This window comes from Saccopteryx leptura, chromosome 6 (genome assembly GCF_036850995.1).
Source record: "Saccopteryx leptura isolate mSacLep1 chromosome 6, mSacLep1_pri_phased_curated, whole genome shotgun sequence".
Lineage (NCBI taxonomy): Eukaryota > Metazoa > Chordata > Mammalia > Chiroptera > Emballonuridae > Saccopteryx > Saccopteryx leptura.
In genome coordinates this window covers 88,689,393-88,716,364 of record NC_089508.1, presented here as the reverse complement: position 1 = coordinate 88,716,364, position 26,972 = coordinate 88,689,393, and the positions used below count along the sequence as shown (strand labels likewise).

Below are 26,972 nucleotides of genomic sequence, written 5' to 3'. Positions count from 1 at the left end.
CTCACTTGTGCCTAATAAACATGCTTGACATTTTCAATTATCTCTGGAATGTTGATTTTAGAACACTTAAGTGACAAGGTGGGTTTTTTTAACTGATAGATATTGGTATATTTGTACCTAACAGATTGCTAACCTAATTTTTTTTACTATATATATATTTGTTTAGTTTTCTAATAATTCCCATTGAAACTGTTCTATAGCTTTGTTAGCCTTCAAATCCCCAAAGCACATTCTCTGTTGCGTCACAAATTGGCTCTGTATTACAAAATGTAAGAGGCCCTTTCATGAGAAGAGATATTTAAAAACAAAGGCAGGAATAACGAGTACTTGTGCCTTTCATGAGTAGATGATGTCTTTGTGTGAGAGTAGTGTTAGATTGCTAGAGAAATAAATGCTTTTGTCATTCTACATGTTTATAAGAAACAGAAAGAAGAAATAAATGGAAACATATTACAACTCTTCAGGTGGGACATCTGCTTTTTTGTAATGAAATTGTCAGAATTACAGTAGAACTAAACTAATATATCAGATCTGAATTCAACAACACAGGAAAACCTTTTATCTATTTTTAGTAAAATAGCTCTAGTTCCTCCTGATAGTTAGAATTACTATATTGGGGATATAGAAAGCCTTTATTAAAATACCAATTGTCTTGAGGATGTTAATACTTAGTCCTAAGTTTACATATTATAAATTAACTGAAAGAAGTGAGGGATGTTAAATGGTAATGAATCCTTTCTTTTAAAGAGTCAATACAAGAGAAATGCATGACAGGAAACAAAACACAAGGCTCAGTGGAAGATCCTGCCTCTTTTAACCATATAGGTACTTGAAGATTTCTTCTATGTCCTAAAGACAGCCTCAATATTTGAAAGAGTGTGAAATAACCAATGGTATAATAGTGTACAAGATGCACACTACTCAGGAGTAAGTAGAGAGGAATTCTTGACTTACTTGTCTAACAGTATGTTTTATGTACAGAAGAAATGATAAATATTGAAGCCAATAAATGCCTCAGTAAAGGAAGGAAGAAAAGAAGGAAGGAAGGAAGGAAGGAAGGAAGGAAGGAAGGAAGGAAGGAAGGAAGGAAGGAAGGAAGGAAGGAAGGAGGGAAGGAAAGAAGGAAGGAAGGAAGAAGGAAGGAAGGAAGGAAGGAAGGAAGGAAGGAAGGAAGGAAGACAGAGAGAGAGAGAGAGAGAGAGAAAGGGAATGTAAAAGCCAATTTGGATTGTTTCATTTGTAAATTTTCATGCTTCAGTTTTATGCGAATGTTTGGTGCATGTGTTATGTGTAGACACTTGTACTTACATGTATGTGTCTTTGTGGTATACTTTTTTAATAATTCCTAATTTTGACTACATGAGAAACTCTGTTATTAATATGTTGCAGTTTAGACATACAAAAAGCAGATGTTTCCATGTTTTGAAAAAAAATTTTTTTTATTTGAGACTTAATTGTTTTTCTCTTTCTTCTTTGCATCTCTTTTCATTCTGTCTCCCCTTATAGTCAGAGTGAGTAGATTCTTTTCCCCCTCCTCTCTACATTCCATGTTCCACAAAATGTAACTGAAAGCAAGTAAAATATTATTTTATATTTTGTTCTATTTCAATATTAAAGCTTTTTAAATTTTCATCTCAACAATAAGCCATTTTGAGCATGCATGAGCAACATATATATTTTATTTGTACATTTTGTATTCAATCATATTGATTCTATAAATAATATAGAACTTTCTAGAAAGTAAACTTCAAATAATGGGATATAACAATATATGTATAAAAATTTTATTATTGTTATTCTCATATCAATAAATTATAATGTTTGCTGGTTGAGCACATCCCAGTTTGGAGACCACTATACAGATCAGTCTCAGATCTAATTTCTCCAGAATGATCAGTATTCATTTTATTTAGACTAGCTTGATAGGCTTATATTATGTAGCAAAAAAATAATATATTTTAATAAACACAGTTTTCTTTTTCAGCTCTTCGGTTTGCATTCCTAAGGTATAATTTGTATTTAGTAAATGTTCAATCTATGTATAGTTTAATGGTTCAATACATTTTGAAAAATAAGTAGTTACTTTTATCATTATAATTAAGTTATTTAATTATAAATATCACTTTAAAAAGCTCTGACATTTCTCTTTTCTCTCAGTTCTCACTTTACCTCCATTCAAAAAAAAAACACCTGAAGAAGTTGAGAACTATGGTTAAGTTTTTTCTTAATCAGAAATATTCTCATATGCATAATACAAGTTATAAATCCAGGACAGAGGTATTCCAGACTCTTACCTGAGGAAACATAAATGGAAGCACAGGTGTGAAGCAGAAAAAGAGTATGGCTTCAAGACCAGGGTGTTTGACAATTACATAATGTAGAGAAATAAAGGGAAAAAAAGATTTCTTAGGTTATGGGAGAGTGAGGATATAATATAGATGTGGCATACACTGGTTTTAGATATAGAAGAATTGTGATCTAGATGAATGAAATGGGAATATATTCTCTACATCTTGATTTTCTGTAAGCAGAGGAGATGAAGATAGAAAATAGCACAGTGGTGAAAGAATTCATACTTCTTGGCCTGACCCAGTCTCGAAATATTCAGTTCCTCGTCTTTGTGCTCATCTTAATTTTCTACCTCACCATCCTACCTGGGAATTTTCTCGTCATTCTCACCATCAGATCAGACCCAGGTCTCACAGCCCCCCTCTACTTCTTTCTGAGCAACATGGCCTTCCTGGATGCATCCTACTCCTTCATTGTGGCACCCAGAATGCTGGTGGACTTCCTCTCTGAGAAGAAGGTAATCTCCTACAGGGGCTGCATCACTCAGCTCTTTTTCTTGCACTTCCTTGGAGGAGGGGAGGGGTTACTCCTTGTTGTGATGGCCTTTGACCGCTACATTGCCATCTGCCGTCCTTTACACTATTCAACTGTCATGAACCCTAGAGCTTGCTATGCCTTGTTACTGGCTCTGTGGCTTGGTGGCTTTGTGCATTCCATTATCCAAGTGGCCCTCATCCTCCACTTGCCCTTCTGTGGCCCTAACCAATTGGATAACTTCTTCTGTGATGTGCCACAGGTCATCAAGCTGGCCTGCACGGACACCTTTGTGGTGGAGCTCCTGATGGTTTTCAACAGTGGTCTGATGACCCTCTTGTGCTTCCTGGGGCTTCTGGCTTCCTATGCAGTCATCCTCTGTCGTATACGTGGGTCATCCTCTGAGGGGAAGAACAAGGCACTATCCACATGTACCACTCATGTCATTATTATACTTATCATGTTTGGACCTGCCATCTTTATCTACACTCGCCCCTTCAGGACCTTACCAGTGGACAAGGTGGTTTCCTTTTTCCATACAGTAATCATTCCTTTGTTGAATCCTGTGATTTATACTCTTCGCAACCAGAAAGTGAAATCTGCCATGAGGAGATTATTGCATAGGCATGTGGTCTGCTGAATGAATTTTATAACAATAAAGGAATTAGGCTGCAAATCATTCATTCATATGACAAATACTGTTTTTCATTGATTTTCTCCCATTTGTTGGGTATTATTGAAGACAATGAGGGGGAGTAATGTATAATGAGATAAAAAAAACCTTGATATGTTTAAAGAATATAAAAGAAACACTAAAGTGTTTAATGTATAATGAGTGATTTGGCAGTTAAATTTTATCTGACTATAAGGGTCAAATCACTAAGGTCTTTTAGGCTGAGATAATAAGTTTTATTCTATTCTAATTGCAGTAAGAGTTCATCTTAACATTTTAGTCAAGAAAGTCACTCATTCACCAATGTATTTTTTTATGATTTAGATTTAGAGCAACATCAGATTCTGGGCAGAGATCAATAAGCTGCAAAATATCAGTAAAAGCAAATGTTATATTGTAGACCTATACATGTTTCTCTATGTATATATTTCTCCCTTGCCCATATCTGGTAGATAAATACAAATGGAAGATTATTGATTTTATGGAAAAATATGATGAAATTATTTTATTGATTTTCTTTCCTCAGAGCCTCATGATTATTACTAATCAGTTCTTACAAATCCTCCCTGGTTGTTTAAACTTGCCTTTTATTGACTTCACTCTGATTATGATAGTGATAATTAGTACTACAGATTCTATTAGAGATTACATAAATCAATCTAGTTGTTTTTAATACAGGGGGGTTTAATGCAAGAAATTAGGTACTTATAAAATTTTTTAAGGGGTAGAAAATTATTCTCTATGCTGGGTGTCCAAACATAAATGCCAACAAAACACATAATTACCAATAAACTTAGCTGCCTAGTGATCTGTACCTGCAATACAGGGGGTCCTCATGTTACAGCAGTCTCAACCTATGATATTTTGAGTTTACAACACTCACTCGCATAAGAACTTTAAAAAATTGAGATTGTGAGTATTTTGGCTTATGCCATTAACATGTATTTATGGACTACGTGGGCAAACTGGTTCCAGAGTAGCCTGGAACAATTCTTTGGAAGGTAGAGAGGCCTGCAGCAGATCTTGTACCCTCTGCATCAACTGCTTTTCAAGATGAAATACCTGTAGGACAGGTAGAATCATCTCCAGTGTCTCCTGAATGTTCCTTAGGCAGTCCTGATTCACCTGACCCAGTATCTCCAGCACCTTCTGCAGGTTCTCCTGCCTCTCCAGCTTCCTCCTCCCAATAGGTCACTCTCTCCCACCTTGCAATGCCCCTTCCAGTGTGCAAGCCAACCACAGGAATAAAGGTAAGGAATTTTTTTACACTCATTTTTTTGGTCATTTTTTTATTACTATAGCACAGTGTATAGTACAGTCCTTTTCCTTTTTCTGTGGCTTAGTTGTATTTTTATAGAGTATGATTTAACAACTATGTCAAGACAGGTAAGTGACTTAGGCTAGGGTGGGTTTGGACTTACACCAATATTTGGGTTCTGTCATTGTCATAGGAACAGAATTGTGTTGTAAACCAAGGACCCCCTGTAATCACGAGACTGGGAAAACAAAAAGCCACTTTTCCAGCTCTTGACTTGAAGGAACACATCACTTAGCCATGGTCTAGGATTAGGAGAATGATATACCTTATATGTTACTGCCTCTTTCCAATTATTCCTTTTTCCAAATACAAATTTTACATGAGTACATTTAATATGAGCCCTAGATACAAAGATCCTTAAAGAATATGTTTATATGTTAATAGCTTCTTTCAAAAACAAAACAATGCAAAAAATGGTGATAAAAATAGGGTTAAAGTTTTACAATCTTATAGAAAAAGTGAAGCATAACATAAAAATAGAAAATTAAAAAATAGTTATATTTGACATGTTAAAAAATGATAAAAATTTGCCTACCACATGTAGATGTGCAGATTATTTTCTGTACAATTATAGAAGTTTGCATGAAAATTGAATTGAATGTTCCTTTCCTACCACAGGATGGTATAAGGGAGCATTCATGCATAAAAATTAAAATAAAAAAGCTGTTAACTAAGGAAATAATATAAATAAAAGGTTAATTCACTTATGCTTTACAAATTTTAAAAATGAATATGAAACAGATACATACTCAGAAGGAAATATTGGCAATCAAAACCAATAATCAACAAAGGAGAAAATGGAAAGGCTTATTAACATAAAAATAATTTTATTCTCAAAAATCAACTATGAGAATAAAGACCACTTGATTCTTATTAGTTTGTAGAAGAATGTTGCTTATGTATTATCAACAATAGGAAGAGTACAAAATAAAAATTATACTTTTCTATAAGGCTATGAAAGGGTGAATGAATCGAGGAAGCCTTACTGTTTTGAGCTCCAGAGAGAGACGAGGCTTGTGTAGGTGAGCAGGAATCTATGGCAGTTTCTGTATCTGTGAGCAAGTATCTAGTCTGGAGGTAGGCAGATGGAAAAACGATCCTGCCATAAATTGAGATGTTTTGTAGGAATGAGAAAAAATAAGCTGAACTTTTAATGACACATGCAATGTAGAGAGATTAAAATTTTACAAAGCTCCAAACACAAAAATAAATAGCTCACTTATACATTCTCCCCCACCACTAACATCTACATCAGTCATTTGCTTAGAAAAAGGGTAGTGCAGGAAGAAATAAAAATCAGAGGGAATACACACATTCTCAGACATTATTGTAATGCTTGAATGTTAATCTCTATAGAGTTGAATCTTAAGGGAAACAATATTATCTAAATTGTGACTCAAAACCCTCCCACCTACAAATACTGACAAAATTAAAGGTATCAGTTTCTTGGTGACAATTGCCTGATGTTGGTGGTGAAACTAATTCAAATTTAATTAAATATAATGATTCCAATCCCCAGCGCACCTAGACTTTGAAGGAATTCAAATGATTAGATTCTAATTTTAATTTCAGGACAGAGGAAAAGGATTTAACTCTCTGAAAAACTAAGCAAAATAATATCAAATATAATTCTTCATCTTCCACTAAATTTAATATTGTCAAGAATATAATTTGAAAAATTAGAAGCTATGCCAATAAAACAGGGAAGAGTATCTCATAATTAATAGAAAAATATTGATAGACAATCAGTTGAACTATTTGATGGAATTATCAGACAAAGATTTTAGCAAACTATTAGAAATATATTTAATATGATAGACAAAAAGATGAGGATTTCAGGAGAAGTGCAAACCCAAAATATAAATGAATATGCTAGAACTGAAAAGAACAATATTTGAAATCAAAAGAAGTTCCTTAGATAAACTGAACAGCATATTGGACACTGCAGGTAAAATGAATATGGTTGTGAAGATAGGTTTTTAGAAATAACCCAAAGTGAAGGACAGAGAGAAAAGATTCAAAATCATGAATAGTGTTAATATACTTTGGAGCAATAGCAAATAATTATATAAAAGGAGGAAAGAATGGAACAAAGAAAAGAAAGATATAACTGCCAAGAATTTCCCAAATTTCATAAAAGCATTAGCCCAGATATCCAGGAAATTCAGGACAATGCAAACAGTACAAATACACACAAGACCATGCTGTCACAGGTGTGACTGATTAAGGAGAAAAAGAATTCTTAAAAGTAGCCATGACAGGGGACGGGGGGACAATTCAGAACAATGACAATAAGACTGATGGTTGATCTTTAAAAATCAGAAACAACAAAAACCATGTCAGTGAAATAATATTTTTCAAGTTCTTAAAGAAAAACAAACAAACAAAGTCAAACTAGAATTCTATATCCAGTGAAAATAAACTTTAAAAAAGATGCAAAAGGCAGTTTAATATTGATAAAAGCTGAGAGAAAGTTTGTTGCCAGTGGGCTTACACAAAAGTTGTGCTAAAGGAAATGCTTTGTGCTGATGGAAAAATATACCAGATGAAAATTTGAATTTATAGGGAGAAAAGAAAAATATGGAAGTGATAACTAAGTGAGTAAATATGGAAAAAGTTTAAAATTTTTTTATTTCCTTTAGAAGATAACTGCTTAAATTAAAAATAATAAAGCTTATAACTATGTAGATATTAATACTATGGAGCTTATAACTTATGTAGAAGTTAAACATATGACAACAATAACACAAAGAACTAAAAGGAGGATAAAAATTTGTTTTTTTGCAAACTATATTTTTCATGAAGTATGGTTGGATAATAATTAAAGTGACTGTGGTAAGTTAAAGATGAGTATTGTAATCACTAGAGCAGTGGTCCCCAATCCCCGGGCAGCGGACCGGTACCAGTCTGTGGGCCATTTGGTACCGATCCGCAGAAAAAGAATAAATAACTTACATTATTTCTGTTTTATTTATATTTAAGTCTGAACGATGTTTTATTTTTTAAAAATGACCAGATTCCCTCTGTTACATCCGTCTAAGACTCACTCTTGAAGCTTGTCTTAGTGACATGATACATTTATCCGTCCCACCCTAAAGGCCAGTCCGTGAAAATATTTTCTGACATTAAACCGGTCTGTGGCCCAAAAAAGGTTGGGGACCACTGCACTAGAGCATCCACAAAAAATACAAGGAGGTTTAAGCTAGACAATCTTTACAGAGAAAATAACCATTTGGTGTAGGATAGATCATTTCCTCAAGGCACAGTTACCTCTTATAGAATGCGAAAGTTACACCAGGATGTCAGTATTTGTTGTTTATTTACTTTTACTCTGCTCAGTTAAAACATGGATGAAGAACTTCCTGTATTTGTTGTTGTTATTGATATTTTAATGAAGATTATTAAAGTAAAAGTTATTTAAGGATCAGAGCAATTAAATACAACTCAATTTTGTTTATGCTATCTGGTTGTAACTTAAAATACTTAAAATCAGGGGAGCTGATGGCATACACTCTAAGCAAGAGCCAAAGAAAGATGAAATAAAATGTCCCAGATCAATCAGTGAACCAAGAATGAAAGGACAAATTTCTCCTTCCTCTGCCGTTTGTTCTGTTCAGGCCCTTAATGGATTCAGGGGTCCCCAAACTTTTTACACAGGGGGCCAGTTTACTGTCCCTCAGACCATTGGAGGGCCACCACATACAGTGCTCCTCTCACTGACCACCAATAAAAGAGGTGCCCCTTCCGGAAGTGCTGTGGGTTGCCGGATAAATGGCCTCAGGGAGCCGCATGCAGCCCGCATGCCATAGTTTGGGGATGCCTGGGGGCAATCTACTTTAAAGTTCATAAATTCAAATATTAATATTATACTTACACTCTCACAAACACATCAAAAGTAATGTGTAATATGGGGACCCGATGACCAGTCAAGTCAACACAAAATTAACCACCACACGTGTTATATCTTTCTCTACCCTGATACTGTGTCTTTATATTTAAAATTGATATTTTTTAAACAGCGTATACTTAAATCTTGCTTTTTTATACAATATTAAAAAATCTCTGTATTTTAATGGCATGTAAGGTCCATTTACATTTAACATACTTGCTCATATTTGAGTTTATGTACACCATTGATATTTTTTCTGTTTGTTTCATCTCTTCTTTTTTCCTTTACATTTCTTTTCCTTCTTTCAAATAATTGAGTATTTTTAAATATTCCATTTTCTCTGAGAAGATTTTTGCCTTGAAAATCTTCATGAACATTATTTATAGTTTTTCTGCTTATGTCTTAATCACCAGCATATGCTGACTCTTATATACTCATTATTGACTGGGTCACATTTCTTGTTTTTGAGGCCAGAATGGTGGGGAAGCTAGAGAGGTAAGTAAGGTATTTGCCTAGAGTGCAAAACTTAAGGGGCCGACTAAAAAAGTTAGAACGTAAGAGATGAATCAATATTTAATATTAAAATCAATTAAAATTCATGATGAACAAAATAAATAACCAAATTTTAAATAAAAGCAGGATCAGTAATAGTGCAATGCTCAGCCATATAGGAACCTGAGGCAAAAGGAAAAATCTGTCATGTAGATGTCCTTATTTTAAATTTTTTATATTAACTTTGATATTTTAAATATTGCATTAAAATTTTTAATTTTAAAAATTTTTCCCCGCCGAGGAAGAAGGAAGGGGCCAGAGCCACGAAGTGTGAAATAATAAAAGGCTTTTTTGAGTACAGAGTGCATCCCGCCCAACTATGTTCCCTGGTCCCGGGGACACAGAGGCCAGGGAAGTCGCATAGGGTGACCTGTGTGGGGGATATTTAAAGGGTCTCTAGGGTGGTTGAGTTAATATGACGTGGCAAAATCTCACTGGCTGACGGACAGTCGCTTTTTGCCAAAGGGCTTCCGGGAAGTTTCTTTTGGTGCGCCTGGATGTGAGTGGTTCTAGCCAAGTTCCTGGGCCTGAGTTTCTCACGTGACTGTCCCCCCATTGCTGACCACCCCACATTCCGATCTCTTTGTGTTAATTAGGGGAACCGCTTATTTGTCTGGCTACTTCCTGCTAATTAGGGACATTGTGGGGAGGGGGAGATCAGAAGGTGGTGGTTTTGAGGGGTGTCAGGAGGAACATCTGTCTGGCTGTGACTGGAGAAACTTCGCGGATGCGGTAATGTAAGGATTTTTAAAAAAGAGGAGTAATAGGGGGATCTGCAGGGTGAGCCGGAGATGGGTAGAGAGTCCAGTGGTTCCGACTGCCAGTGGTCCTGCATGGAGGCAAGCTTGAGGCAAAACTGCATGTTAGGAGTGGCGTAAGAAGGGGAAAGGAAGGGGTCCCATTCACTTTTATAACCGAGACCTGTGAGGGAACTAGAGGTCCTGAGTGTGATGGCAAAACAGAGAAGGCAGCTCCTGTGTCCATAAGAAGTGAGATGGATTTACCCATTTTTGCAGCATACCCTGGGTTTGGTGAAGATGATGGGGTGTCTCCGAGTCCAGGCCATGTCAGTCTCCATGATGCCTAGGAGTTCGAGCAGAGGACCCATCTGGCTGGCTTGTCCTCCATGTAGAGACGCTGAGGAAAAGCCTGTTGCCCAAAGGGGCAATAGCTTCACCACTGACCAGGCTGCTTGCAGTCAGGACAGGGCTTAGTGGGTGGCCTTGGGCAGGGGCACTGCTGGGGCCAGTGACCCTGCTTACCACACTTAAAGCAAGCTGCTGGTGGGATTTCTCTTTGCAGCTTGGACTTGGGTCGAGCACTTCCTGTGCCTTGCCCCTGTTGCTCTGCCAGCCTCAGGGCTGCCACAAGAGTCTGGGTTTGGAGAGTTACCTTCTGTTGCATGCGGGCCTGTTTCTACTATTTGGGACCATTAAAAACTTTAAATGCTATGTTCACAGGTTTCAAATAGGGGTTTGGGGGTTAGGAATAAAAGGAGGGGGGATCCTGGGGATCCCAGCACCCAGATCCATCCGGAAACACTGGATCCAGAGGCAGGACAGGGCCAATGGCTGGCGGAGGGTGACTTGACAGAGGAGGGGCTAAATAAGAACACAGTGGAGAAGGGAGGAGCCCCTGGCCAGCAGGGGAGGAGAAAGAGAGACTGGTATTTGCAGGTGAATGAAGAGACCCGAGCAAAAGAGGTTGCAGAGGGACCAGAGAGGGGTCCTGAATGAGGGGCACCCCCGGGGGTCAGGCAGGAGGGGGAGAGAGTTGCGGTCAAGCAAAGGAGAAAAGATTAGGAGCAGAGGGTTTAGGTGAGGTTCCTCTGGCCAGAAAGGGCCTGCGTGGTAAAACAGATGGCACAGAGATTAGGACGGGAGCACAAATAACTAGAAGCCCTGAATGTAAGGGATCTCCAACCAGTTCCCAGCTTTTTTGGCGATAGTTAAATTGGTGAGGGTGTTAAAACTGAAAGTCCCTTCAGGAGGCTACCTGGTTCTATTATCCAGTGGGTTTTGTGGCCTGGCCACAATGGAGAAGAGGAACAGTTTCTTCTTCTTTAGGGAGGGAGAGATTTCACAACTCCAGGAGTGTTTTTGGATTAGGTTTAGATTCCTGTGCCCCCACGGCCATCCTCAGTTCTCGGAGTGGTCAGAGTTGAGCATTGCCGTCCCACAACTCAATCTCTGGCCACCGGATAGTTAAGTCAAGTGGATGTGCTCAGGACGTCTCCACGGACACACACGTACTCAGAACAGAATGGAAAGAGGTCCCTGACACAGCTGCGTTTTCGGACAGGGAGTCTCGGTGGAAAGAACTGAGGGGAGGCTGGAGGCAGGGGACTTACCGCACCATGTGCCAAAGTGGGTGGAAGGTCGGAGGTTCTGGTTCTTTATTGGAGGGAAAGGGGAGAGGAGCGGTCCTTGCAGACTTCTGACTCTTCCCGGGTTTCGGGCATCAAAATGTAAGGTATTTTTCCCCACTGAGGAAGAAGGACGGGGCCAGAGCCACGAAGTGTGGAATAATAAAAGACTTTATTGAGTACAGAGTGCATCCCACCTGATGATGTTCCCTGGTCCCAGGGACACAAAGGCCAGGGACATCGCATAGGGTGACCTGTATTGGGGGTATTTAAAGGGTCTCTAGGGTGGTCGAGTTAATATGATATGGTGAAATTTCACTGGCTGACAGACAGTCGCTTTTTTCCAAAGGGCTTCTGGGAAGTTTCTTTTGGCGCACCCAAGTGTGGGTGGTTCTAGCCAAAGTTCCTGGGCCTGAGTTCCTCACGTGACCATCCATCAATGCTGACCACACCACAAAAATATTATTTATTTTGATGATTAAGGTTTCTGGTACTCTGGTAAATTTTGTGCTTGAGTCAAATATCTCACTTGCCTCACCCTCATCCTAGCCTTGCTTGATATATATTAATATATATCATTATTTAGCTACATTTTTTCTCTTTTTGAATTTTATTATAAAATATAAACTTTTTATTAATATTGCTTACTTTTGACCAAGTAAATATGCTTCCAAGTAGTGTTCTATTGTCTCATTCATTGATAACATTATGGTATTAGAATTCAGAATTAGCCCAATTGGCACTATGTGACACGTTTTAAAATATTCATCCCTTACAAAGTCCTGGTATTTTTGCTTGTTTAATTTAGCTGACATTCTAATAACTCCCTTTGGAAATATTCATTATGGTAGTTGTAGTCTCAAAGCTCCAAAGGACTTTCTCCTCTGCATTATAAAGAGTTAAAGATTTCAAAATCTAAGTTTCACTATATGAGAATAAATAATTATAAATAATGACAAGAATGCTTAGTTAATGTTTCATCAGGATGGGAGGATGGCTACTTTGTGAGAGTTAAATAAAACCTCCAGAAACTCAAACTTCTGAAGACACTCATATTTACAAGAAACAAGAAGGAGAAGACAGTAGAAAAATATTGCAATTTTTCTACTGGTTTATCAGCTGCTTTGGAATTCAATGGAATTGAGGTCAGAGTTTCAGGTATAACCAGAGGCTAAGTTCTAAATTTAGTAGTGTGGCATTCTGTACTGTCTCCCTCAATAGATCTCCATCTGTTTCTGATGCTTAGAATTACCTTTAATGGTGGACAGAAACTTGCATTTTATTATGATAATTAGGTAAAATTGGCAATAGCCTTCAGAGAGATGAGGTCTGGTGTTAAAACCAAGGAGCATGCAAATACTGATATGTTTTATTTTCCTTATAAAGCACAGATGAAAGGGGAAAGGTACAGACAAAATAGGCTAAAGGTTCCAAAGGAAACTCAACAGATTTTGTAATTATGCAGATTAACCCAGATATCTTAATATTCATACTCAGAATGTTTGAGTTTCTTCTGTTGCCTAAGCTTTTATTATTTATCAACATAGGGCTTTGACAGTTAAAAAATTGTGAAACTAAGAAAAGTTTGATATGCAAACAACTGACTGAACTGGCAATTTTACATCAAGGCTTGCTTTAATGCACCTCCACAATTTTTTCTCTCTATTAATTGCTTAGATTTATGTATCTACCATTACCAAAGGTTTATCCTGAAAACATTGACAAAGGATCTAGTGGCAACTTTATTTAAAATAACAAAAGTGTTTTTAAAATAATATTAAAATAAGTTACCATATTATATTAATTTTATGTATTCAGCATAATGATTAGACATTTATATACCTTAGAAAGTGGTCACTTGATAAGTCTATTACCCATCTGACACCACACATAATTATTACAATGCTATTGACTATATTCTCTATGCTGTAACTTTACATCTCCATGACTATTTTTGTAACTGGCAAGTTGTACTTATTCCTTTCAGGTTTTTTACACATACCCTCAAACCTCCTCTCACCTAGTAACAATCAGTTTGGTCTCTGTATCTATGATCTTATTTCTGCTTTGTTTACTTATTTTGTCTTTTATATTTAACATATAATTGAAATCCATAGCATAGGTCTTTTTTTATTTGACTTATTTTACTTAGCATAATACCCTCTAAGTTTATCCATGTTGCAAAAGGCAAGATTTTAGTTTTTTTAATACATAACTAAGAATATACTATTGTATGTATGTATCACTTTTCTATTCATTTATCTATCCAAAGGCACTTAAGTTGCTTCCATATCTTGTCAATAATGCTGCAATGCACATAGGGATGCATATATCTCTTCAAATTAGTGTTCTGGAATTTTTTAGATGATTTCCTAGAAGTGTAATTTCTGGGTCATATGGTAGTTCTGTTTTTAATTTTTTGAGCAACCTCCATACTGATCTCCATAGTGGCTATATCAATTTATAATTTCGTTAACAGTGTACAAGGGTTCACTTTTCTTTACATCCTCAACACTTATTTCTTGTTTGATAGTAGCCATTCTGACAGGTAAGGGGTGATATCTCACTGTGGTTTTGATTCACATTTTCTTGATGGTCAGTAATGTTGAGCATCTTTTCATATTTTTATTTGCCATCTGTATGTCTTCTTTGGAGAAATGTGTAGTTATGCCTAACAGACCTACTTCTTAACATCTAAATATTTTCAGATTTAGTTTGGTTTAAACATACTTGAATGAGTTGCTTACTATACCATGATCATCTCATTTGATCCTCATCTATCACCCCTACAAAATAGAAAAATTCCATAAATTAATTATTTGATATATGAAAACACACTTTCCCAGGGTCATACAGTTAATAAATTCCTGACCCAAGGCATTAGAATTAGATAAAATATTCCAAATCAAGGATATTTCTAACTTTTCTTAAAAAGATAGCATGTGAAGGGAATTCAGAGGTCATTTAACAATCCCATTTTATTGATGAAGAAATTTCTTGGCTGAAGACCTATACATTTGCTTAATGCTGTATATATCTATCATCAAAATCTTTCAATTAAGTTTTTGATCATTTTATTCAGGCTAATACACAATTTCAATTAAATTTTTGATCATTTTATTCAGGCTAATACACACTTTTCAGTATATATAAAACTTAATTCATATTTAAATAATTTACAAGCTTCATACTGATAAATATTACAGTCACATTTATATAAAATTTGTTACATATATTCATTTCATTAGAATGATACTGAGATTTATTTTTTCTGTGAAAATGCTAAATTATTAAATTGTACTTCACATATGTGAAGGCTATGGTATATGGATTATACTCAATAAAGATGCTGCCAAAAAAAATAATAAACTAGACTCTAAATACTGTAGTGAAGTAATAAGTAAATAAATAGGAAAATTATCTTATTTTGTCAGGTTTACTTACATGCCGAAAAAATATATGAGGAAATGAGAAGTAATTGAGGAGTGCTTTAGATTTGGTAAACTGCAAGAAGGGTACAATTCAAGAGAAAATGGTTAGTATTAAAGCATGAATTATGAATTTTTATTTTGTAGACCAAATGTTTAGAAAAGAAGACAATGGGTAGTACATACATTGCTTATTCTTGTTTGAAAGCAAGCAACTATGAGGGTTTTTTTTTTAAATATTGTTTCTGTTTTTAGATATAATGGCAAGACAGGCATATGATATAATTGAGTAGCAATGAACATGAGAACAAATGAAAAGAGTGAAAATATTCCAGAGTGGAAGAACATGAATAAATGAGGAGAGGAAGAGAAAATGATAAAGGGTAAGATTTAATAAAAGCAAAGCAAAGAGGGAAAGAAAATTAGAGAAATATGAGAGACAAAAAATTAACAGAAGAAATATAACCAATAAAACAGAAAAATAAATTAGTAAAATACAGGCTTATGGTGAATGAAAGGGAGAAGAGAAAAGAGGAAAAATAAGGAAGGAAGCATGAGGAAATGTTTCAAAGAAATGGAGAAATATACTCCTTGGGTCTCTAAACATCTGGCTCTGGGAGCTGATCTGACCAAAAGCACGCACAGTATTGCCTGTAAATGTTTGTGTCTCCATCCTCAGAATGAGGAGAGTCATCTCCCTCACCTTCTCTATTCCTTTCCTGTATCATTACTGCCAGAGTCAAATGAATCTCTGAATTAGCTTAAATGTCAAGGAAGGTTAGAGCTGTAGTGGTGAGGATTTAAATTTCTCTTTCAGCCCCTTCTGACACTTTTCCCACTAATTTGGAAAAAATAGAATATTTCATTCTGAAGAGGGCCATAATTTGTAGATTTTTTTCAGAAACATTTATTTTACCTACAGAAATGCTCTCTATGCCAACCACCACTTCAGAATCACAGGTACAGATGGTAGATAGATGAAAATGGGATCAGGCATGTCAGGTAAGATGGAATCCCAATGGTTAGATAAGAGTGAAAAAACAGTGGTAAAAGATAGCGAATATTTTTTTTTATAATAGTTTTATTTTTTTAATGGGGTGACATCAATAAATCAGGATACATATATTCAAAGATAACAAGTCCAGGTTATCTTGTCGTTCAATTATGTTGCATACCCATCACCCAAAGTCAGATTGTCCTCTGTCACCTTCTATCTTGTTTTCTTTGTGCCCCTCCCCCTCCCCCTTTCCCTCTCCCATTCCCCCCTCCCCCCTGTAACCACCACACTCTTATCAATGTCTCTTAGTTTCACTTTTATGTCCCACCTACGTATGGAATAATGCAGTTCCTGGTTTTTTCTGATTTACTTATTTCGCTTCGTATCATATTATCAAGATCTCACCATTTTGCTGTAAATGTTCTGATGTCATCATTTCTTATGGCTGACTAGTATTCCATAGTGTATATGTGCCACATCTTCTTTATCCAGTCATCTATTGACGGGCTTTTTGGTTGTTTCCATGTCCTGGCCACTGTGAACAATGCTGCAATGAACATGGGGCTGCATGTGTCTTTACGTATCAATGTTTCTGAGTTTTTGGGGTATATACCCAGTAGCGGGATTGCTGGGTCATAAGGTAGTTCTATTTTCAGTTTTTTGAGGAACCACCATACTTTCTTCCATAATGGTTGTACTACTTTACATTCCCAAATAGGCAGAGTGTACGAGTCTATAACCTTCAATCTCAAAGGCCTTCAAAAATTCTCTGATGCCTTAGAACACCAACACATCATGAAATAACCCCACTCTGAGTAGGTTTATGGAACTCAAAAAACCTAAAAGTAGAAGAGGGCTCTTTTTTTTTTTTTTTTTTGTATTTTTCCGAAGTTGGAAACGGCGAGGCAATCAGACAGACTCCCACATGTGCCCGACCAGGATTGACCCCGCATGCCCACCAGGGGCGATGCTCTGCCCATCTTGGGGCGTCGCTCTGCCACAATCAGAGCCATTCTAGCGCCTGAGGCAGAGGCCACAGAGCCATCCTCAGCGCCCGGGCCATCTTTGCTCCAGTGGAGCCTTGGCTGCAGGAGGGGAAGAGAGAGACAGAGAGGAAGGAGAGGGGGAGGGGTGAAGAAGCAGATGGGCGCTTCTCCTGTGTGCCCTGGCTGGGAATCGAACCTGGGACTCCTGCACTCCAGGCCGACCCTCTACCACTGAGCTAACCGGCCAGGGCCAGAAGAGGGTTCTTGACTTACATTTCTGCGTATATTTTCATAGGAAGATAATGCAATGAATGTTGAGACAAATGGCTGCCAGAGTGGTGAAAAGTGAGCAGAAAAGCTAATTGGAAAGCCTACAACATGTTTTTTTTTCTATAAAATTTTTGTGTAGGGCTCACTTTGCCTCTCTCTGTCTCTCTCTCATATGTATGTGTGCACGGTGTTTATATTCTTATCACAGATATGTTGAGGTATGACTTTCAAAAATTCCTTCTGTGGTTGCTAGTAGTAGCACATGGAAATGTATATTGACCACTCTATTCATCACTAGGTATATTTAAAGTAGATATTTTTAATGTCTCCTAATATATGTACCCTTAACAATGTACTGTAGAGACTTACTGGTTTTTTTCCTTTTCTATTCTATTATTTATTTTCTTTCTTTCTCTCATCCTTATCTTTTTCTGTATTTCTTTCCTAAGAACTGACTTGCTAACATTCTTTGTCAAAGATTTTCCTCTTCTTGCACCCCTTGTTCCACAGAACTTACTGAAACAACTGTGCTATTTAGTTAAATAGTATGGGGAACTCTGGTGTATATTACATTGTATTTTTCTGTAGATTATCAATTTTCAAACTTTAAAAACATTGCATAGCCATAACAAAACATATTTTGAACATGTACCTTAAATATTGATATATGCACATTTATTTGTAAAGCAGATATATACCATTATACTAATATATAAGTATTAAAAAGAAAAGAATATAATTTAAATGCAGTGATATGCACATATGTAATTAATTATATACATGTAATAAATATTTATAAAATACTATTTTATTTTCACATGTCAATAAATCATCATGTGCCCCTTCTGGAATTAGCTCACATCAATAAACAGACTCAGCCTTAATTGGGAATTTTCTCCACAATAACTAGTGTTCTATTTTTTAGACAAGCTTCAACTTCTAATTCTAAGCTCTGTAAAAGAGTGACCTCAGACTAGAAATATTATTTTTAGTTATACAAGTACACACAAAAAAGCATCCATTAATAAAACTGTGTAAATAATTTCTTTATGTGTTTAAACTAAACAGTACACACCTGAATTATTTTACTACTTTTCGATCAGAATGAAAAAATAATCTCATCCTAAACTTAAGTAATATAATACAATTATCTTAGTTTTCTTATCTTTGAAAGGAATGGATTAGACCATAGGATCTTTAACTTCCACCTCTATGTTGTGATTTTATGAGTTGAAATAATTAAAAAATTTTATACTGGCAAATTTTGTATTATAGCATATTGTTTGTTTAAAAGCTCTCCCTTGGGTGTCATACTAGGATCAGAGAAAGAAGGAATCTAAGAGTATACAGAATAACTGAGATTCAGATAGTGTCCACTAAGTTGCAATGAACAAGTTATGAAGGGACTACACAGTGATACTTAACCAGGGATACAACTAGGTTACTACCTTGAAATTGGGTGAAAAGTAGCATTATTATTGGGATCCTGATCAGTTTGGAGTCAGGGTAATACAGTGAGACTAAACCAGAGGAAGGGCAATAAGAGAATTAATAAAAACTCAGAGTTAGCTGACAGAAACTGGGAATCCAAAGGAACTGGAAAAAAAAATACTTAGTAAAAATTTTGGGTTAGTGAATGAGGAGAAAACGGGTGTCATTCCAGGAAACTAACTAAGCCTCAAGCAGTATAACCACAAAGTTCAAAGATCTTGATAACTGGGGTTATGTTGTATCATAATCAAAACTTCTCATATGATTAAAAAAGATAGGAATCCCAAGGTTTAGAATGCCAGACCCTTAAAGTGCAAAGCAGTTCTAAAGAAGCACATAGTTGAATGGGAATAAGAGTCTGGCTTTGATGACAGCATTTTTTTTTTTTTGATAGGAGGGGAGGCAGAGTGACAGACTCCTCTTGCATGCTCCCCAACCCACTGGGATCTACCCAGAAAGTTCCTTACTGGGCGATGCTCTGCCCATGTGAGGCCTTGCTGCATTGCTTTGCAACTGAACTATTTTTAGTGCCTAAGGTGGAGGCCATGGAGCCATCCTCAGTAACTGAGTCAGCTCTCTGAAACCAATTGAGCCATGGCTGCAGGAAGGGAAGAGAGAGGGAGAGAAAAAAAGGGAAGGCGGAAGGGTGGAGAAGAAGATGGTTGCTTCTCCTGTGTGGGTCAGGGACTCCAATCTGGTACATTTATATGCCAGGCAGACACTCTACCAATAAGCCAACCTGCCAGGGCAATGATGACTGCATTTTTGTTTGCTTGTTTGCTTGCTTTAAATATGAAAGAAAGAAAGGTTCAGAGCTTAACGCAGGTTATTGGAGAGGGTTGAGACATGTTATTTTTAGTTGAAGTGATAGATATGTAAAATATTTTACTGGAGAAAAACTAGGGTCTAGATGAAAGAAATAGTAATAATCAATTCTGCTTCTTAAAAAATTTTTTAATTTATTGATTTTTTTAGAGAGAGAGAGAGACAAGAACATAGATCTGTTCCTGTATGTGCCTGACAGGGGATTGAACCAGCAACTTCTGCACTCTGGGACAATGCTCTAACCAACCAAAGTATCCAGTCAGGGCTAAACTCTGCCTGTTGATGTACTGTGGGCAGAGGAGATGGTGACTGAGAACAGCACTGTGGTAACAGAATTCATCCTCCTTGGACTGACCCAGTCTCAAAATATTCAGTTCCTGGTCTTTGTGCTCATCTTAATTTTCTACCTCATCATTCTACCTGGGAATTTCCTCATTATTCTCACAATCAGATCAGACCCAGGTCTCACAGCCCCCCTCTACTTCTTTCTGGGTAACTTAGCCTTCCTGGATGCATCCTACTCCTTCATTGTGGTACCCAGAATGCTGGTGGACTTCCTCTCTGAGAAGAAGGTAATCTCCTACAGGGGCTGCATCACTCAGCTCTTTTTCTTGCACTTCCTTGGAGGAGGGGAGGGGTTACTTCTTGTTGTGATGGCCTTTGACCGCTACATTGCCATCTGCCGTCCTTTACACTATTCAACTGTCATGAACCCTAGAGCTTGCTATGCCTTGTTACTGGCTCTGTGGCTTGGGGGCTTTGTGCATTCCATTATCCAAGTGGCCCTCATCCTCCACTTGCCCTTCTGTGGCCCTAACCAATTGGATAACTTCTTCTGTGATGTGCCACAGGTCATCAAGCTGGCCTGCACGGACACCTTTGTGGTGGAGCTCCTGATGGTCTTCAACAGTGGTCTGATGACCCTCTTGTGCTTCCTGGGGCTTCTGGCTTCCTATGCGGTCATCCTCTGTCGTATACGTGGGTCATCCTCTGAGGGGAAGAACAAGGCGCTATCCACATGTACCACTCATGTCATTATTATACTTATCATGTTTGGACCTGCCATCTTTATCTACACTCGCCCCTTCAGGACCTTACCAGTGGACAAGGTGGTTTCCTTTTTCCATACAGTGATCTTTCCTGTGTTGAATCCTGTGATTTATACCCTTCGCAACCAGGAAGTGAAAGCTTCCATGAGGAAGTTGTTTAATCAGCATCTATCCTGATAAAAGAGGAGAGGAGAAGTAAAGAAAATCAATACTGGAGAATTTTATCTGAAATTAATTTATGCATTCCCAAAACATGTCGTATATTGAGCATCTCCCATTTGTCAGGACTGTTCTAGGCACTGGGAGAGAGTTATTAATGGTACAGGTAAAGTCACTGCTCTTCTGAAGTTACATTTAGTGAAAATAAACAGCCATTAAGATAGAAAATAAATAGCATGGTTTCAGGAAGATATACTTTTCTGAAAAAAAATTTTTAGAAAGAAAAATGAAAGATAAAGATGATGGGGGATTAGGGGATAGGTAATCAGTTTACTTTCAGTTTTCAAGACAGGCCTTCTTGAGGAGGTAACATATATTTTGGCTGATACATAGTTAAACTCAAAGAGCCAACCATGCAAACATCTGCGAGCAGAGCACTCTAAGCAGAGGAAACAGGGAGTGCAGCAATCTGAAGATAGTAATGAACTAGGTGTATTTGAGAAACACAACAAAGTTCAAATTGACTGAGATAAGTGAATGTGAAAAGGATTAGAGGTAAAGTTGGAGATACTGGTAGAGTATAACAAATACATGGATTTATTAAGTGAATATAAAGTTTGATTTTTTATAATAATAATAAGTAAATCTAAGGTTTGAAGCAACAGAGTGATTTCTTTACTACAGTTTTATAATGACTTAGGGCTGTAAATCCAAGATTCTGTGAAAATATCAGAGATTTGAAAAATACAGGGTAGGGTAAAAATAGATTTACAGTTGTGTATATGGAAAACAATACAATAATTAATAAATAATAATACAAGAATAAATTGTGTTTTGCATGCTCACAACTATAAACCTACTAAGAGGGAAATATTATCTTTACATGTATATTTTGAAAGAAATTAAACTGCCATTATTTTCTATAATTAGATAAAGGAAGGCAAAAGAAAGTTGGTTATTTTCATGTGAAAAGTCATAGAAACATTTCACTTTCTTTTCTCCAGAATTTCATGATTATTCCTAGCTGATTTTTATGATTCGTAGCTGTTGGTTGATCTCATCCCTGATTGATTTCACTGAGTATAATGATGATAGTTCTTTGATGGACCAGTCAGGTACCTGTTGCATGCCAGTTATATTAAACACAATATGATTTAATATAGACAATTACATGCTTAAAAAGTAGTTGGAAAGCCCAGAAGAGCATACTATAGGGTGGGCATGCAGAGATGACACCCAGAACAATACAAGAGACGTAGGTGGTCCAGAAAGTTGTTTTGGCTACAACCTTTGCCATTTGTGGTCAGAAAAATATCACCATGTTAGCCACAGAACTAGGATCAAGATGATGATCCGGAGCCACTGTGTGACTACCAGGTCTCCCCTAGCCAAACAGAAGCCTCTTCTGCTACTGCCTGTCTGTCTAATTAACTTACCCAAATTCAAGCCACTTAGGAATATAGTCAATGGACAATATCCAAAGCAAATCTCTTACCAAAAATGCAAGGAATTAATTTTTATATTTTATTTTAAGAAACAATCAAAATTAAAGTATTTCTGAATATAAATCATGTACATGGTAAAAATATTCAAAGTATAGAAACTGTTCTCATATCTCAAATATCTCCTTTCCCATCCTCACTCCCAACTTATCATCGTGCTTTCCATTTCACTGAGAAAAGGAGTAAAAGAAAATTCCTCAAGCCCCTACCACTACACCTGCACTATACCTGCATCTGGGACCATGTTCCCTTTTATCTCTTCTGAGAATGGGTGACCTGATACTGCTCCAGTAAAAGTCAGCTCCCCAGGCTGAGCATCAGAATTCATCCCCTCTTTACTACTATGGAAAATTACTCAAGTAGTTCTCCTTTATCTTTTCTGCACCATTAATTTTTTTCTCCCTATTGAATTTTTCCCTTAGCATATAACCACATTTCTTTCTTCTTAAATAAAACCATTTGTCACCTTTCTCTCTCCAAATATTACCTCATTTTTCTCCTTTCCTTTACAGCAAAGCTCCTTAAAAGTTGTTTATACTTAAAAAAATTAATAGACTTTTTAAAATAAATTTTTATTAATTTTAATGGGGTGACATCAATAAATCAGGGTACATATGTTCAAAGAAAACATCTCCCAGTTATCTTGTCATTCAATTATGTTGCATACCCATCACCCAAAGTCAGATTGTCCTCCGTCACCTTCTATCTGGTTTTCTTTGTGCCCCTCCTCCTCCCCATCTCCCTCCCTTTCCCCCCCTATAACCACCACACTCATGTCCATGTCACTTTGTTTCATTTTAAGTCTGGCCTGTGGTGGCACAGTGGATAAAGTGTCGACCTGGAATGCTGAGGTTGCCAATTTAAAACACCATGCTTGCTCAATCAAGGCAGATACAAGCTCATGCTTCCTGCTTCTCCTCTTTCTTCTCTCTAAAATCAATAAATAAATTTAAAACAAAAGAAAGTTAAGCAGAAAATAGTTTTCATATAATATTCACCCCACTACACATATATGTTTTCCCCTTATAATATCTTGCATTAGTATGGGACATTTGCTACAACTGATGAACCAGTATTGAATATGTTATTTAAAAATAAAGTCCACAATTTACATTTGTGTATATTTCTATGGATTTTGACAAATGCATGGAATATATTACTATTACATATCATACGGAATAGGGTTTTGGTTTTTTTTTTGTATTTTTCTGAAGTTGGAAACGGGGAGGCAGTCAGACAGACTCCCGCATGCGCCCGACCGGGATCCACCCAGCACGCCCACCAGGGGCAATGCTCTGCCCGTCTGGGGTGTCGCTCTGTTGCAACCAGAGCCATGCTAGCACCTGAGGCAGAGGCCACAGAGCCATCCTCAGCGCCCGGGCCAACTTTGCTGCAATGGAGCCTTGGCTGCAGGAGGGGAAGAGAGAGACAGAGAGGAAGGAGAGGGGGAGGGGTGGAAAAGCAGATGGGCGCTTCTCCTGTGTGCCCTGGCCGGGAATCGAACCCGGGACTCCTGCATGCCAGGCTGACGCTCTACCACTGAGCCAACCAACCAGGGCCCGGAATAGTTTTACTATCCTAAAAATCCCCTGTGCTCTGCCTGTTCATCTCTCCTTCCCCTCCTCCCCTCAAACCTCTGGCGACCACTGACCTTTTCATTGTCTTTACAGTTTTACCTTCTCCAGAATGTCATACAGTTGGAATATACAGTATGTAACTTTTTCAGACTAGCGTGTTTATACTCTCTGCTTCTAATTTCTTTCCTTTTCAACTCACCCAATAATGCCCATGAAACATGTCTTGTCATGATCATCAGTAACATTAATGATCCTTATGCAGGTTTCATTGTATTCGATCTCTGCACAGCATCTGACAGTGGATCACTGCCTTCCTAAGACTCTGCTTTCATAGTCTCTCCTCCACCAAACCAACTGTTATCTCACTTTTCTTTAAGAGTTTCTCCTTAGCTACCCAGCTTTAAATTCCAAAAATATGGTGATGACCGCTATACACATCTTTCTCATGAATTCTAGGCTGCTATGCCACACCTGGCATCCTATGCCACTGCCACCGCTCTACTTAAATGTCTTGATCACCTCAAACACAGCATTCCAGATTGACTCTTTATTGTCACCACCCCCTCTCCCCACCCTACAACCAATCTCTGAATTATAACTTCATCCTCCCGGTCTCTGGTACAAAACCCCAGATTCATAACATTTTGGAATTTGGGAAACATTTTCTCTCATATTTCACATCCAATCTGTTAACAAATCTGGATTAACTCTGCCATCATAAAATTGCTAGATTAGATAATCTCTCCTTCAACATCTACCACCCAGGCCCGAATCACCATCTTTTGTTTATGCTATGACTCTAGTCTCTTTACTAGTCTCAGTTCTGTTCTTGTCCCATTTTAATTGATTTTCAACTGATTATCCAGAATTGTCTGGTTAAAATACAGTCATCATTACCCTCCTCTTCTCATAACCCTCAATAACTTCCATTTTACTTAAAATAATAGCTATAGTTTTTCCTTGTTATCTATAAAGATCCACACAACCATCTCTATATACCCCAACTCCTCCCCTCTTCTCCCTCTGATCTCTTATCCTGTTACCTCCCATCTCACTAAGTCTGTCCTACTGGCCCCTTGACCTTAGAATATGTCAAGTTGCCCCACCCCTCCCAGGACCTTTGACTTGCTGTTTCCTCTGTCTGGAATGTGCTTTTCCAAGATATTGATTGGCATGACTCACTTTATAATTTGTTTCAGTCCTTTCTTCAAATGTCGCCTTCTATGTGAGACCTTTTCTAACCACACTACTAAAATTTGCAACCCACTCCCACAATACTCCATATCACCCTTCCCTACATTACTTTTGTCCATTTCCTTATCACCTATTAACATGATGTGTATTCCACATATTTATTTATTGCCTTTTCCACTATGGAATATAGTATTCATGAAAGCAGGGAGTAGTTTGTTTTGTCTGCTCTCTGGCACAAAGCAGGTGCTCATAACTACTTATTAAATAAATGAATTAAAGAGTACTGTGAGGCCCTGGCAGGCTGGTTCAGTGGTAGAGCATTGGCCCAGTGTGTGGAAGTCCCGGATTCAATTCCCAGCCAGGGCACACAGGAGAAGCACTCATCTGTTTCTCTACCCTTCCCCCTCTCCTTCCTGTCTATCTCTCTCTTCCCATCCTGCAGCTGTATAATTTTCTAAACTTTGAGCTCTGCATTGTTGATGCAACTCCTGCCAGGTCCGTGTCCTTTCTTTTGGTGCTGAAACCTGGGAGACCTGCGGTAGTGGATTGGGTGGCGATTACAGGCCCCCAGACTCCGTCCAGGTCTCCTTTGAACTGGGCAAGAAGACCTTCAATCGCTGGATACTGGGACTTTAGTCTCTCCCTCTTGTCTGCCTGCATCCCATCAACAGTGGTCACTAATTCAGAAGGTGAGTCTCTCTCTTCCCAACACCCTCCATTTGGGCAGCTCTGCCTTTTCAGGACCAGGTCCCCTATCACTTTCCATGACTCCAAAAATCCAGCCCTGGTCAGAGCAAGCCCTCCAGAAGCCAGGCTCCCTCAACACATTCTGCATTTGGGGACTCCTGGTGCAGATGAATTGCCCCACCCTTTGCACCTACTTTAGGAACAAAGACGCTCTTTGAGCAAGGTGCTCTGTTCAAGGAGGGGAAGAAGCTTAGACTCTCCTCACCATGGGGAATGGTTCATCTGCTATTCCCCAAACTACACCCTTGGGCTGTCTCCTTAAAAACTTATAAACCCTTGGGTTGGCCCAAGACCTCCAGTCTAAATGCCTAATTTTTTATTGCAGTACAGCTTGGCTGCAACATAAATTAGATAGTGGGTCCCAGTGGCCAGAGAATGGGACTTTTGATTTAAACATTCTAATTGACCTTGACAACTTTTGTGGATGAGAATAAAAATGATCTGAGGTCCCCTACATCCAGGTCTTTTTTACACTCAGATCACAACTCACCTCCTTTGTTTCTTCCTTTGATCCAGCAGACCACCCACCACTCACAGCCCCTCCTCCTGCCTCTTCTGGAGGGCCACCACCATACTCTCTTTCTCCTCCTCCTCCTCCTCCTCTTCCTCCTCCTCCTTTCTTCTTCCTCCTCCTCCTCCTTCTTCTTCTACTTCTTCCACCATACTCCCTTTCTTCTCTTCCTCCTCCTCCTCCTCCTTCCTCTTTTCCTCTCCCAGTCTCCACCCCAGGCCACTCCCTCACACACTAGGTTAGGAACCATTTTTGGTCCCTATCCCTCTTCCACTTCTGCCCCAGTCCTAGAGTGCCCTCTTAGGAAAGTAGCCAGAGTAGAAGGGATTGTACGAGTACATGTCCCCTTCTCCTTATCTGATCTATCTCAAATAAACAAAAGGCTAGATTCCTTCATGGAAGACCCACCACCCATATCAAGGAATCTGAATACTTCACCCAGTCATAGGAGCTAACCTGGAATGACTTACATGTAATCCTATCCTCAACCCTACAGCCAGAGGAAAAGAATCATGTCTGGAGATATGCTCAGGCTCATGCCAATGCCATGTGTTGACATGCTCCTAATAACCCAGTCAGCGACAAAACTGTTCCCATTAGGATTGCCCAGTGGAAT

The 26,972-nt window shown here is 38.0% G+C and overlaps 2 protein-coding genes across 3 annotated transcripts; both read left to right on the top strand.

Annotated features, from left to right (window-relative positions):
• Positions 1 to 37: 37 nt before the first annotated feature.
• On the top strand, positions 38 to 3,463 carry LOC136376418 (olfactory receptor 4N2-like). 2 transcript variants are annotated; one of them, XM_066342430.1, is made up of 2 exons: positions 38 to 78; positions 2,532 to 3,463. In XM_066342430.1, the coding sequence occupies exon 2, from the start codon at positions 2,537 to 2,539 to the stop codon at positions 3,461 to 3,463; it is 927 nt and encodes a 308-aa protein (XP_066198527.1). In that variant the 5' UTR covers positions 38 to 78; positions 2,532 to 2,536. The 2 variants fall into 2 exon arrangements, with proteins under 2 accessions (XP_066198527.1, XP_066198526.1); XM_066342429.1 differs by lacking the exon at positions 38 to 78 and adding an exon at positions 394 to 464.
• A 9,212-nt stretch (positions 3,464 to 12,675) lies between these two features.
• On the top strand, positions 12,676 to 21,634 carry LOC136376210 (olfactory receptor 4N2). Its single transcript, XM_066342050.1, has 2 exons — positions 12,676 to 12,765; positions 19,768 to 21,634. Exon 2 carries the CDS (start codon positions 19,920 to 19,922, stop codon positions 20,841 to 20,843), a length of 924 nt encoding a protein of 307 aa, XP_066198147.1. The 5' UTR covers positions 12,676 to 12,765; positions 19,768 to 19,919; the 3' UTR covers positions 20,844 to 21,634.
• The last annotated feature ends 5,338 nt before the right edge of the window (positions 21,635 to 26,972 follow it).